Genomic DNA, 15034 nt, shown 5'->3' with positions numbered 1-15034 from the left:
AGTTAGCATCACATTAATTACTGGCCAGCTTGATTAACGAAACAGAAACCCAAAAGGCCTGTGTGCAGCTGAAGAATCACACAAGGGAAAGGAAGAGAGATCTGCCTGGGTCTGAGCCCTGCACTGGGAAGGCTGGGGAGGCTGTGAGTGGTGACAAAGGCAGCTTCAATCAAATGGGAGCAATCTTTGAGGCTGTGTATGTGGCAAATCAGCCTCAAGTTCATCGAGACCACCACCACCCTCCACTCCTAGAGAGCTTCATCTGCTGGGACAGTGTTCTGACTCCAGACTCATTACTCTGGTAGTACCACGGGGGTCCGTCTGCATTTAGCAGTTCACAGCTTCTAACAGTTCCTCAAAAGCAGAAATAGGCAGTAACAGCTATTTCTGCACTTGCATTTTCCTTTCCAGTGGTGGTGTAAAAAACAACCCAGGGCAGCACTCAATTTGATCCAGCCACACCAACAGCTATGTAATTCTGCATCTCCTGGTGCAAAATGGAGATGCTGTGGGAACTAGAGAAGTGCAGCTACAGCACCTCTAGGCTTGGGTCTTAGGATCAACCCTCAGGAGGCTCATTACAAGAGTTAAGAAATCAAAACAGATACGTATTAAGTGCTAAGTACTGTTCTCCTAACAGACTGCTGCTCAAGAGCCAGACACCACAGGCACTACACCTCAGTTTTCCTTACTAAACAACAAGCTTGCCTTGTACAAGACAATAACCTTGCCTTGCTTCTGCCAGCCTCCAGGCAGCTCTGTGCCCCAAAGCAACTCTCTGCACCCCAAGACCAGGGGATCCCACATGCCCAGGGCTTACCTTCACTGGGAAGTAGTAGGAGCGGAAACTGAGATGGTCTCGTCCACAGAGAGGAGGGTGCTCAGACCGTAAGTGCATTTCCACATGCTGGAAGAAGTCGTGATCCTGGAGAGATAAAGGATTGGTAAGAGAACAGTTTGCTACACATCAGTGCTGCTAGCAAGGCAAGACAACACCCATTAGAAGGTTCTCCTGCACTGGCTGAAACACTGTCATTACATGGCCATTTGGGGTTGGATGAGATGATCTTTAAACGTCCCTCCCAATCCAAACCATTCTTGGTTCTGTGGTTCTGTGATTAACAGACTCTGCTAGAGCAGCCCTGCACGTTGGATGAGATGATCTTTAAACGTCCCTCCCAATCCAAACCATTCTTGGTTCTGTGATTAACAGACTCTGCCAGAGCAGCCCTGCACATGGCAGTCAAAGTCATGGCTACCCCTCATCACTTCCACCTGGAAAACACACAGCAGAGTTAAGCAGCCACTCTGGTCAGGATCAGCCTCCCAGGAGCTGCAGCTCCAACAGGGAATGTCTTGCCATCCACTGCTCCAAGGAGCCACAGCAAATAGAGAACAGAGCATCATCCTCAGGACTTGAAACATCACTGCCTGATCAACAGTTTAGAGGCTACACAAAGCATGCCAAAGGACTCCTCCCTCCTCAGACACTGAATCACCCAAAGCTCCTTGAAGGCACAAACAGTGCAACAAGGAATGCTCTCAACTCTTTATAGAACCAATGCAGAACTCAACAAACTCTTCCCTTCTGCACTGGAGCCACAGGCTCTCCTGTAGCTCAGGTTTTCAGCCACTGTGGAGCCCTCCAGGGAATGCAGCACATTTAATATACTGGCTGTGGATGGGTGCACAAAAAGCAGCAAAATTGCAGCCTGATGGTTGGGCTTGCTTACCTCATGGGAAGTAAAAGGGACCAAGATTCCTATCCCCCCTGATAAGGTGGTATAAACAAGAGATTCAGAGCCTCCTGGAATCAGTGTGGTCTTCTGCAAGGAAAGCACCGTTTCTCCCACGTGATAATTCATAATCACTTCAGCCTGAAAGGCAAGCACAAAAGCATGTTTTTTCTTCAGCTTATATAAAAGCATCAAAGGGCTTGAGAGAGGAAAGCAGGATAAATTCAGCCAACTGCTAGTTCTGAAATGCCTTTCTAGAGAGGAAGTGCCTTCCACCTGTGACCAGATGGCAAAACTCAGCTGGACAAACGGATGCAAGTAATGAGAGAAAGCAGCTAAAGAAAATGAGCTGCTCCCCTCAAACACACCAAACAGGCTTCAGCTGTGATTTCAGAAATTTGGCTTGCAGCAACAGTGAAAACCAATCACCCACAGCACAGCAGATTGCACAGAAGCAGAACTGCCAATACATCTCCTGGACAACACTGCAAAGGCCTTCATAGAAAAGCAGTGCTTTCTTTTCCTACAATAACCACGAGCTTCCCACAAAGTATTACCTTCTGTGATGCTCCATTAAGCAGGCCCCTGTCCCAGAGAGCTTTGTTGCCTGTGGGATCCTCATCTACCTCATCATTGGTGTTGGGAGGCAATCTCACCTGTGTTGAAAGAGGAAGGAAGAATCACAAGCTGCAGAGAAGCAGCATGTTAACTCTGGAGAACCACTGTGCTGTCTGAAAGGCTGCCTTTGTGGACTCTGCAAGAACCACTTTATACTTACAGCACATCCAGGTGCTTCTCCAAAACAGCCTTTATATGACAACTGTGATAACAAGACCAATAAACCATCAGTCAGAAACACAGGCAGGGCCTCACAACCAGCCTCTGCCTGGCCTGGCACTTGCAGATCACCCTGGGAGGTATGGTCAAACCAATATGAAGGTGGTTTCCACTAAGGAAACAGTTTGATAGATGTGGGGCAGGAAAAGCAAAGAGGACTGATTTGTGTGTTTTGGCCAAATCCTGCAGGCGCAGCATCTGACACTTGCTGAACTCTGCACTCCAAAGCACCCGAGCACGCTTCAGAAAGAGATCAAAGCTCTGCCAGAAAGACCATCTATTCTTTCCTCCTCCCTTGCTGAAATCCAGCCAACTGGGGAAGTGTTGGCTGACAAAGCCAACTGTGAAGAGGAAGTGACAGAGAAAGCTCGATGCCAGCAATGAGGTTTAGTCAGAAAAAGTAAGAGTGATAACCCTGACTCAAGTTCTCATGGGCCCTTTCACAGCAACAATCTTCTTTTCAAGGCTTACTCACAGTAATTTTTGAGGCAATATAAACACAAATTACTGGACACCTCAGAAATATGTTTATGACTTGCTGATACTTTAACTTATTTGCTTCATTGAACAAACAGATAAACTGCAGCCCACTATGATGACAGAGCCACCCCATGAAAACAAGTCAATGGTACAGGGCGTTGTCTACAGTTAATGACAGATTCTCATTCTTTTAAGATAAATCATGGAAGTTTTAAGGGAAAAATATGTCCAAAAAGCCCCGACTTCAGCAAAGCACACTCACCACACAGATGTTACCAAACTTGTCTGCTCCAGCCACAGTGTCGTAATCCAGGAGTGTTGCTGTAGTGACCCACCGGGGGTAAGTGTCATCAGCAAAGATAATGAGCTGGTTCTCATTCCTTTTGTAACGCACCCAGATGAAACTCTCCTGAACATCTGAAACAATCACTCTGTGCCCAATGGTTTGGATCCCACAGATGTAGTTGGCAATGTGCTTTTGAGAGAGAAAGGACAAAACCTTAGTGCTTCAAATAGGGAAGCATAACCCTACTGCAGCCTGAAACACTCTCTTCCCCCGTAACTACAGCTCACTCCCCACTTAATACAATTTCCTCCAAAAATACCCTCATTTCTGCCATACTACACTCCCACTCTAAATACACCATCAATACAGGACAACCTAAATGCATCACATGGCATTCACAGCCTTCCCTGCATGAACACTGTCCAGAGAACAAGTGCTGCTGGTGAGCCCATGACTGGAGATGCTAGGACATCCCTACAAACAGGCACTGTTTCCATGTCTCCTCACTACATGGTCATGGAAGGCCCAAGAAGGAAAGCCATGTTTTAGGAAAAAAACAAAACCCCACACGAAAAAAAAAAGACCCCCTGCAAGTTCCCAGTCTGTCTGTTAGCTTGTTGGAGTTCTTTTGTGCAGTAATGAGCTACTGGCACAGGTTCTGCAGCTTGCACGAGAGAGGGAGGAACAGGCAATTAAGTTAAAAAATCACACTTTGCAATTTCTTTTCCAAAAGTACCAGAGATGCTCAGCAAGAAGGACCACCTACTTCAAGGAGAAAATCCCCTTTTCAGCATTCTGGGGATCTGATGAGGTGGTCATATGCACCCTCCAGCTTCTGTTCCCCAGCTGCTGATCACCCAAACTAACGAAACATTTAAAGCAATTCTCTTCTACCTCGCTAAGATCTCTCACATTTGCAGCAGCCAAAGAACAGTCTGTACAGACCCCTGCACACAGTCAGTAACAGCCTGCACTGAGCTGGGACAAAAAGGAACTTGCAGCACTACTGTCAGAAAGGCAGTAAGAAAATGGTGTGCATGTGGGATGCAGAGGGGCAGCACAACTGTCCAGTCTAGTCCAGCACTCCTCTGGATAAATGCACCTAGCAAAGCAAACCTACAGCTCTATGATCAAAGAGACACACTTGGGCTGGAGTAGCAGCTAAACCCTGTGTTTCACTCCAGCTGCAGTGTTACTTGCTCCAAATGGACAGCTCTGGTCAAGGACAGAAGGCAGTACCTTATTCTCACATTTCCGAAGCAGTTTCTTCTTGCCCAGGTCATACACACGCAGGAGCTTCCCAACTCCAATTAAGACGCGACCTTGGAATGGAGCAATGGCTGCAGGGACCTCCTCCACAGGGGTCTAGAGGGAAGAGGAAGATTGTGAAATTCTCATCATTAAGAGAGCTAACCTTACATAAACCTTCAGACCAGATTCAGCTAATGGTATGGTTAAGTTCACTGGCCTGTACCAAGGCTTTCAATGTCAAAGGCCATTAACAATCTTTTTCTACAGGAGAGGCAGCAGGTCAGCCCCTCACAGGCCTTTTGACAGCAGCAGATGTCACACACAGAGCTAAGAGAGCCATGGGCACTCACTACACACTGCTGGCAGTGCACCCTAAATGAAGCATAGGACTGCTGTAAGAACCCCATATTGGGCAGGCAGCAGAAGAAGACAAGGGTCTGGTTGCCACAATTCTTAGTTTTGGTTTACATCCAACAGAAAAACTTTGGACTTTGCCTAAATCTACCCAGACTGTTTTTAAAGCAAGGCATGAATGTAATTCAGCCATCTGACACTGCCACCACAGAAACTGTTAAATATGAACAACTGCAGTGTGCCCACAATTTCAGTAACTCAGACAGGGTTACTCCCTGTAAAAATCTCCCACCACTGATCAATCCAAAATGATCAGACACAGCAGAGAAGGAGAACAAGCTTCCAGTTACAGCATTCCTAGCTTGGCTGCACTGGTTAAGAAAAGTTTATTTCACAACTTCAGCTCTGTCAACTTCCCAGTGGGTGTTCAGTGGCAGCAGAAAAGGCCATGGTCCAGGACAGAACCCACTCACTGCAGCAGGACTCTAGGAAGTGAGTAAGCCACAACATTCCTTTCCATGTGTTCATCTGCCAAAATCTCAGCCATGCTGGAAGCATGTGGGAAGAACAGTAATTTTTCTGCTGAAACTTTTGCTGAAGCCCCTGAGACCTATCAAACAAGTTGGTCGCTAATAATTTCTACACACAATCAAACAGCATCCAAGGAAGATGACAGTTCATAACAGCTGCACATGGTCAGCCAAGGACTGATAGTCTTAGCACCAGGGTTCAAGTAACCCAAGTATGACTTTGCTCTGTAAACAAGTGCTTAAGCAGCTCTCTGAGCTCATATTCCAGAAAGCAGAGCCATTTCCCTCCCCCTCCCTAAAAGGGGCATGAAAAACACTGCTCCTTTCCATTTTACCCAATCAGATGGGCAAAACTGGGACTCTTGCAAGATCTGTGTTCAATCCTCAGCTCTGCAAAAGATGTACCAAATTATTTTGTAGGAGGTAGCTAATTTTTTCCAAGGCTGCTTCCAGTGTGTAACACCAGCACGACAAGGATGCCCAGGATGCACCAAGTACTGCAATATTACTGCAGCACTCGGGCAAGTAAGAGCTACTCCAACACTCAGCCTGGAAATGACCCCATCACTCCCTCACCTTGTGCAGAAACTCCAGCTTCTCACCACTATTCACCAGCTTGTATGTGTAGACAAACCCCCCAGCAACTGAGCGTGGGTTCAGAATCAGGTCCTTGGCGACTCCCACCAGCACGTACCACTCATCACCAGTGTTGGAGAACCGGCACACAGCCACGCTGGAAACGACAGGACACAGCAGGACATCAGTGTCACCACCACACTAATGCTGCACACCCAGACTGGGCCCCTGACAGCACAACCTGCACCTGCCCAGCAGAGATTTGAGAGTCCAACCCTTCAACTCTTGACATTTGAAGAAATACATAAGAAGTCATTTTTCCTCCTTGTAGAAATGCTTAACGCAGATTTGTTCATTCCACACTACACTCTCCATGTGTGTTCTGTCACATATGCCCAAAGCATTTTATATTTTCACAATGTCCAGTGTTACTTTACACTTTCACAGGCTGGACACTGCTTAGTGATGTCCAAAACTCTAATAGAAAATATTTTTCAAAGGCTGTTCCTATTGGGATATATACAAATAACTTTCCTCATCTTCCAGTGTTATTTCCTGCTCAGTAAATAGCTCAGGCAGGTTAGAAATGGCAGGTCAGCCTTTTGGACTAACATGACCTAACTCTACTTCACCTGCTGAGGCACGTGCTATGCTTCATGGTTATTGTGTTGGTTTTCCCCTCCAGTCTAACACTTCCCTTTCCATTTAAACTATCCTCAGTTTATCTGGATGAGAAGGACAAGTGAGAGATAACAGCACATTCTCTTCTTCCTAGCTCTCTTATCTGTCATTTACACGCCTGTGTTGGTCTTTAGGCACTGGGGTACAGCAACCACATTTGGAGCACCACAAGCTCTAAATGCCACATGGGGACAAGATTAGGGTTGGAAGGGAAGGAAAGGTAAGACAAATAACTTCTGGAACTTCAAGCCAGCCTTTTGATAATATGTTCCATCTGGATTTCAGCTCAGTAACAGATAAGCAAAAGGAAAAAAACACCTAAGACTCATCACAAGCAGGGACTTTTGCTGCATCTGGCAATGCTTCTTACCTGAAAGCAGCTTCATTCTGCTCCAGCTGAACCAGATCTAATGTATTTCCCTGGATGGGGTTCATCACTCTGATAACAGAGGCCCACTGACCATTCCCTGCCTTGGGAGCACCAAAGATGGACTCAGGAAGATTCTCGTTCAGAAAGGCTGCAGCCATCTCTGCAGCCAGCTCCCTCTCATCCTCACCCGCAGCCTCCACCATTTCCTAGGGCATTAAAGGACAGGAGAAAAGAACAGCTCAGTCATTTCCTTTCCCAGTATGCTGATGCTCTGCATAAAATACAACCTCCCTGTTTTGCCTAAGCCCAGGTATTCTGGGGAAATGTACTGCCTGTGAAGACATGAAACTCATTAAGTCCCAAAGCTTCCACTCAGCCTGAGCTTATTCCACAGGGAGCCTCTACAGCTCAGAGCATGGCTGTGTCAGCTCTGCCCTGCCCCAGTGACAGTTGTCTGGGGAGCTGTTTCTCCAAATCAACAACCCTGGAAACAATCCTGAGAAGAAAATAAACAATCCACTGAAATGCAAGCATCCTCAACCAACCACAGAAACCCCATAGAACAGTGTTACACAAGCAAGACTGTCCTTCTCTAGGGTGTTTCTTAAAATATGCCCTAACAACATGCAAAAGAAGGAACACTGGGGAGCGGTGCATTCTGATGAAATTTGTTTGGAGGCAGATCTCCACACCTCTTCCAGTCCCTGCATTCACACAGGGCAGAAAGCCTTGCAGGTAATGGCAGCTGGGAACTAATGAGCAGGGAGCACTTCCAGCTGCAGAATCCCCTCTGGGGAACAGATGGTGTGTACCTGTCCCCCAGCCCCATTACCTCAGCCATTTGCTGCTTCCTCTGTGCTTTGGTGGCCTCAGTGTAAGCATTGTGGTCTGTCTCGATGATGATCAAGTTGTTGCTCTCTGGGTGAATGACAAATTTTCGGGGTGTGTACTGCAATGGGAAGGCAACCTGGTTGAAGACTGCTCCCAGCTTCTCCAGTGCCAAAATCCTGGGGGACAAAGACGTGACATGTGTTGAACACAACCTAAAAACAGCTGTCCAAGAGAATGAAGCTGGCATTTCTTCACAGAGAAAATGGAACTTTTTCTCTGTGAAGCTGGCTACTGCTAGAGAGGAGTAGCACCTTTCTCAGGCCAGGCAGCAACGAGCAAACAGCTCCAGAGAGCAGAGCAAAACTAATATCCTAAAATAGGAGTCCATGGTGTGAGACAGGTGTGTGCTTCAGCACGAGGCCTTTGAGGGCTCTTGCTGTCTCAGGATGCGTTCTGACTGGTGCTGAAGCAAGTCTACCCCAAGAGCAACAAAGAGCACATGGAAGAAGGAAAGTGCACATTTGGGGAACACATCATCTGAATCTAAATGTGACATTGACTTTGACATATAATCAAATGCTCCTCAGAGGCACTTCAGTTAAAAAGAGTATGAAAAATGCAATGCCAGCTCTTTCTTCCTGTGACTTGCTAGCTGAAATGCCAGTTCTTCTGGCATTTGGTGTCTAAAAACCACAAGTCTTTCCAGAAAGAATGGCTCCTTTAAAAGCAATGAATGCTGTAATATTTCAGTGAGGACAGATATGAAAAAAGTGCCTGTTCAAATGCATACAGCACAGCATCTGAATTTGTGGTCCATTATTTTCATTTATCTTTTTAGTATCTCAGCTGAACTTTGAAAAAGGCAACAAACACATCCCTGTCATGCCTCTGGTTTCTGAGATCACGTGGTTCATTTCCTGCAAAGCAGCCAATTCAGATCACAAACCACAAGACCCTAATACATAATAGGTCCACATTTATTAAAAGCTTCCTTCTCTCAGGATCAGAGAATTGAAGAATAACTTGAATTACACTTATTTTAAAAAGCTAGAAAATATAAATCTGAGAAGCATACTCCATTTATTTTTGACAGCATAATTTTCCTTAAATTGTCTGTTTTCTGAAACCCATCCAAGTGCTTCTACCAAATCATTATCTATAATAAAAAATTTTTTTTTTAAGTAAAGTCACTTTACCTCTTTCCTTTTGAATGTCAGGTGGAATTCACCACCGCTTCACCTGCCTGGCATCCCAGCCCACAAGCATTTGTGTTTCCCCTTTGATGCTTACCTCAATGTGTTTGTGGAGATGGCCACAATGCCCTCAGGGCACTGCTCAGAAGCAAAACCAGATGCAAACTCCAGTGTCTCGTAAGACAGGGGAGTCAGGTGGAAGCGGGATTGATAGGAATAACTAAGCCAGGAACGGCTCGACATGGCCAGCACCTGGGAAAGACAGGCAGCAAGTTTATTAGGTCTGGGAATGGAGGCAAGTTCACTTTATGCAATAGGAATGCATGTACAGGGCCCAACTCATTCCCCATGGGAACAAGTGAACTCCACCCAGTTCAGAGAACACCTGAAGAGACACTCCTTACTTTCAGCTTTCTCTGGAAATTGCATATGGCATGAAAAGGAACTTTAAAGCACTATCAAGGCAACAAATACCCCAGCTGAGGTGCACTGACACCACTGTAAAAGCCAAGATCTTCTACTACTACCTATAAAAGCCAAGACCAACAATATTGTCATACCTCCTTTTTGTTTTTTTAATAGCTTGTTCTAATGGGAGCAGGCCTTTTAAAATAACTATTTACTGCTTTGTCACAATCCAAGTGCTGTAGCACTCTTAGTGAAATTTCCTAAAAATCATCACTAGTTTGAATCAAATTATGAGAAACAAAGGAAGCAGATTGACTTCCAAACTTTTCAGCTTTATACGTTTGGCTAAATGAGTTTCAGTGCAGCCTTAGTTTCTGCCTGAGTGACAACAGCTGATCTCAAAGCAGAGAGAGATTATTCTCAGTTATTCTACAGGTATTCTCTGCTAGAGCCGCAAAGCTCCTCATCTCCAAGTTACAGCTGGCAGGAGCAAGTTGAATAGATTCACCCAGTGTACCTTAACACTATAGCTGAGCTCAAATTCCCAGATCCAGCTCCCTACACTGATCAGCAATATTTCTCAACTCTGAAGGTGTCATCCAAAAATGAGTCAAGCAGGGGGTGGCTGATTTCCCCAGTGCCACATCAGAAGGGCTGGAAATGGCACTTCTGATGAAACACATTCTTCCTTCTATGCCAAATCTTGCAGATATTTTCCTTGAACCATGTATGGCAGCTGTCCAGCCCTTGGCTGAGCTACTCTCAACATGCAAGGACACAACCATTCACTGCATCAAGCATTCAAGGGTAAGTTTTCTGCACAGAGCTCTCTCCATCTCTGTGCACTACAGCAGGCAAGATGTGTCTGTCAGCCCAAGAACCTGCTCAGACCTCTCCAAGCACACTGTAAACACAGCCTATGGGTCAGATGAATCCTAGTTCAGAGAAGGCAGGGCAGCACTACACAGCAGTAAGGGGAGTAAGAACAAGGCTGTTGGTGAAAGAACAAGCTGTGAGCCAGACAGCTCCACAATGAAGTAATACTTCCCACCCTTACCCAGAGGGTCCTGCTGTGCTGCAGGGATGCTTCCCCACCCTGCCCACCCATAAGAAAATCTGGGCTGTGGTGCCTGGGGAGTGGATCTGCACCCCTGCAAGAGCTGGCCTCCCTTACCGCCTCCTGGCCTTGCATCCGCACGCGGAAGAGCTTGACAGGCCGCGAGCCGAGGTATCTGGTCCTGGTGTCGGACAGATCGCCGGTGACAGGGTCCAGGACGGTTCGCAGCAGCACACCGTTCTTCACAGCAGCAAAACAACAAGATCCAGGTTGAAGGTAAGAAGTAACTTACTATGTGCACAATCCAAAACAATTGAGAGGCACTTTCTGGAGAATGAGCTGCTTGTTTTCCTAGCTGTCGGTACAACTCTCCCCTACAGCCACACTAATAGCAAAGAAAGCACAGGTCCTGCACAGTTCTACAGCCAGAAAGGACTGCCTCCAAAATAAAACACAGACTGAGGACTTCAGTATATCACACAAGCCATAAAAACCTGAGGGTGGATTCCAGATCCCCATCCCTCTTGGTAAAAAGGATTTGCCCAAAAACTCATGCTCCTTAAAAAGAGATTGCATTCTGACATCAAACTTGAGGTATATGGAAGAATCTAAAATGTGATGAATGTTTTTAACACATGCTGAATTGTCAAAACAGCATTTTTTTGGTCAAAGATCAGAGAATCTGTACTGGACGTAACAAAAAGCTGTGAAACAGCAAAATTATTAGAGCAGAACCTCTGCTTGTGGGCAGTTACTTGTTTGACACTCTGCCCTACAAGCAGTTTTTAAAGAGCTGCTCAAACATTTCACACAGAAATATTTCTTAAAATATGCTTCCTTCTTGTATGGGAAAAGCACAGTCTGACCTACATAAAATCTGGTATAATATACTGTCTTTTGACTAGTCTTTAATCTAAAAATGTATGGGGAAACTCACACCTCTATGAAGTCACACAGTGAATTCCTAAGTCAGGGTTGTCAAACACATTGTAACAAAGAGGGAAGTTAGGCTTTGTGTTGCACTGCATGATGACAGGGCTATTTTAACAAACCAATTTCAGGTAAAAGCTCCTCAAAACACGCCAGCCAGAACCAGGCAAGAACCCCTCACCTGCAGTCCAATGTTCAGGTACAGAAAGCCAATGGAGCCCCTCTCTCCCAGCTCATCCTGCTTCTCTGTGCCACCCATCTCCACGATGCACAGCGACTCGGGCTGTGCAGGCAGTGCCTGCATACTCAGGGGCTGCAAACAATCCTGGGGGAAACAGGACAGAGAGACAACGCCAGTCAGCAAGGCTTGGCATGGCAAGATCTTCCAGAAAGAAGTATTCACAGAAAAAGGAAAAAACAAGTTATAACACATGCTGGCTCTATGCATTTTGGCAAGCAGGAGTGGTACCTGCCTGGCCTTAAGAGAAGATAAACTGGATCCTTCCAAACTGTTCTAGCACCATTTGCTGCTATTTAGCATGGAGTTACCTAAGAAAAATTTAGGTTACTACAACCAGCTTTGAACACCTCATCTGTTGCAGGAAGACGAATAGTAAGTTTGGTTGCTGCCAACTTGCCTGCAGAATGAGTCTTTTAGTATGGGTACAAACAGGGAGATGAGAGGGGGAAACCAAACAAAAAACCCACCCAAAATGAAACAATAGAAGAAAATTATTTTGTGACTCATCAGCTGAGCCTCGAGAGGCATTCAACAAAACCAGAGTATCTGTTAGAGGGAAGGATCAAGGGCCATGCTTCCTGCCAACCAGCAGAGAAAAACCATGCAAGCTGTGCATTCCTGCTCACCCATCTGAATATGGAAAGACAGTCTGGATGGTGACAGTCCACCTCTGGAGGATCCTTCTGAACATTTCAAACCAATGAAAGGGTAATACCAGAGCAGCTACTCACCGAAGGGTCAAGTGAAATGATTCTGACAGTGTTGTCCACCAGTCCAACAGCAAGGAAGCGGGAACGCTGCTCCCCAGGGGGAACATTGGCCAGGCTCATGCAAACGACGTCGGCCGACATCTCCTTTCTCTCTGTGTACTCATTCAGCTGTCCTGACTGAGAAAGAATAACATAAGACTTACTAGATACTTTGTTTTAAACGATGCTTTGGATTTGTTATATAAACAATATTGCAATTTTTAAACAATTTATTACCCCATACCTCACTCTTCCAAACTCATTCACGATATTAACACACATACCGGGTCCATCTCAAAGTAAACCAGTTCTCCTCCAGTCAGTGCTATCACTACTTGTCTTTGGTTCACAGCACATTTTACAATGGTTTTCTTCCCTGGTGTCTTCCATTCATTTACTCTTTTATCTGCTCGGATGTGCCGGATCCCATCTGGATAAACCTGAAGGAAAAAAAATGTCATATCAATTCTGTATTTACCATCTCTTCACAACTCCCCTTTTACTGATGGTTCTTACTCAGCAGAAGCCAAAGGCAAGAACTGCTCCTGGCAGCAGTGATCTGAACTATGCACCAGGCTGAACCAGCAGGATGATACTTGCAAGCTAGGATAAATGCATCTTCCAACCACAGCAAGGAACTACTGAAGGAGATTATGACCATTTTGAAGTGGTCCAGTTTCACTTAGCAAGATAAAAAAAAGGGAAAGGCTGAATCAGCATAATTATCTGACAATCCACACCTTTAGACATGTGTTGCACTACTGCAAAAATCACATCCATGCAGCAAGCTGAGAGGGCAGACAATAAGACATATAAGAAGCAGCTTTCCATTACCTGTACCAAAGCATCATCACCAAGAAGAGAGCAGGACAAGGTCGGTGTAGTACCCAGGAATCCAGAGTCTGTCACTTCTTCTACAGTCTCTCCGATAGACAGCACCAGTGTGGCATTTACGAAGGACACAATAATGTAGGCATCAAATTCATCTGGTCATGGGAGACAGGGGAAAAAAAAAAGAGTGCTGATTTAGTAAATGCAAGGCTTCCCAACACAATCAGCAGTCTGACAAATGTCTAGCAGTTACTCTTCAGCAGAATTCCTGTGATAATTACAGCTGCTGACAGTATTGCACAAGTTCGCTCTGGGACACGCTGTCCAAAAGCCAGCCACTGCCGGACTCCAAACAATGCAAGACCCAGCCAGGGATCAAACCACGATCCAGATCCACAGTCAATTCACAATACTCTGGATTCTGGCAAGCAAGATTCTTGTACATTTTTTCAAAGAACGCTCAAGTTCTTGAAGCCTTTAAGAAAGTTGTCCCCCCTCACCCAAGGAGCTGAATCCACATTTAACACTCAAAGTCAAATTAAATATTCTATTCCAACAGCTTGAACATAAGGAATCTGTCTGCAGAAACCACACCACAGATGTTGCACACAGGAGGTTGCAGGACCACAATCTCTATCCAGCAGCCACACAATAAAAGGCTGCAGAGAACAATTTGGGTGCACTGCAGCAGAATTCAGGGTTAAGCCTGCTCTACCATCCTCCAGAAGCTTAACTGGCTTCCATTCACACTGTGAGAGTCTCCTGGGATAAGAAACAATTACATTTTTAAGATAGTTGCAATACTGTCATTTATCCCAATAGAAGTAAAGGTCAGTTTTTGCTCTATCATCTCCAGTACTGGCTTCTCCCAAAGGGGACAGCGTGGGAGACTACTGTAGCTTGGACATGGAAGAGATATGCTAATCAAAATAATCTTAAGAGCTCATTTGGAAATAGGGAAACATTGTGGGAAATGAGGGTAGTAGGACTGGGTAAAGCAAAAATCCCAGTTTATTGCTCTTTGCTTTCACTCTGCAGAAAGCAATAGGTCTTAAGAGGGGAAGAGGACAATCTCATTAAAAGAGAATAACAAAAGTAACAGAAACAATGAAGTCTACAGGGAAATGGAGCCAGAAGCCTTGGAAGAGAAATAAGATTGCCTCAGAGAAGCAACTCCACTTCTACTGCTGTTGTCATGCAGCTGCTATTTCTTAAAAAGAAAATTCCTAATTTTAACCCAACTCAACCCAAATCTCAGACTTGGGCACCACAGTGTACCTAGTGGAGGTGAAGGCGTAAGAGCTGTCAGTTTCTGCTCTTCAAAGGAGATTCTCCATAATTTTCAAACACTGGAGATGCAGAAAAATGGCTAACAGAACTTTAACAGAAAAGGAAAATAAAGGAGTCTCACTGGGATGGGAACAGGATGCCACAAAATACGATGCAGCAGCTTAAAGAACCCGAGCTGGGTTAACCAAAACAAATGCTTCAAGAACTAATAATCCTTTTCTTATCCACCCTGTTTAGATGGAAGCATTGCCAAACCTGCTGTGTCACGTTTTCAACAAAAAGTTCTTACATACACTTGAAAATATGCAAGTGAAAAATTAAAAAACCCCTATCATTCTTCTCTGCAACATCTGGTACGCAGACAACAGCTCTGATCAAACTGATGAGTTCTGTGTAACTACAG

General features: G+C 45.3%; 1 protein-coding gene across 1 annotated transcript in view; it reads right to left on the bottom strand.

Annotated features, from left to right (window-relative positions):
* Positions 1–15034, bottom strand: part of SF3B3 (splicing factor 3b subunit 3) — a 28928-nt gene that overhangs the window by 1064 nt on the left and 12830 nt on the right. The window contains exons 12-25 of the mRNA XM_041400989.1: positions 13345–13496; positions 12795–12950; positions 12493–12648; positions 11702–11845; positions 10708–10830; positions 9223–9377; positions 7934–8108; positions 7102–7307; positions 6051–6207; positions 4579–4704; positions 3316–3528; positions 2294–2392; positions 1734–1877; positions 821–925 (exon numbers count right to left, since the gene is read on the bottom strand). Of these exons, the coding sequence (XP_041256923.1) occupies positions 821–925; positions 1734–1877; positions 2294–2392; positions 3316–3528; positions 4579–4704; positions 6051–6207; positions 7102–7307; positions 7934–8108; positions 9223–9377; positions 10708–10830; positions 11702–11845; positions 12493–12648; positions 12795–12950; positions 13345–13496 (2111 nt within the window). The remainder of the gene's footprint in view (positions 1–820; positions 926–1733; positions 1878–2293; positions 2393–3315; positions 3529–4578; positions 4705–6050; positions 6208–7101; positions 7308–7933; positions 8109–9222; positions 9378–10707; positions 10831–11701; positions 11846–12492; positions 12649–12794; positions 12951–13344; positions 13497–15034) is intronic.

Source organism: Onychostruthus taczanowskii, unplaced genomic scaffold (assembly GCF_017590055.1).
Source record: "Onychostruthus taczanowskii isolate IOZ18803 unplaced genomic scaffold, ASM1759005v1 scaffold18, whole genome shotgun sequence".
Lineage (NCBI taxonomy): Eukaryota > Metazoa > Chordata > Aves > Passeriformes > Passeridae > Onychostruthus > Onychostruthus taczanowskii.
This window is presented reverse-complemented; position numbering and strand designations above follow the sequence as displayed.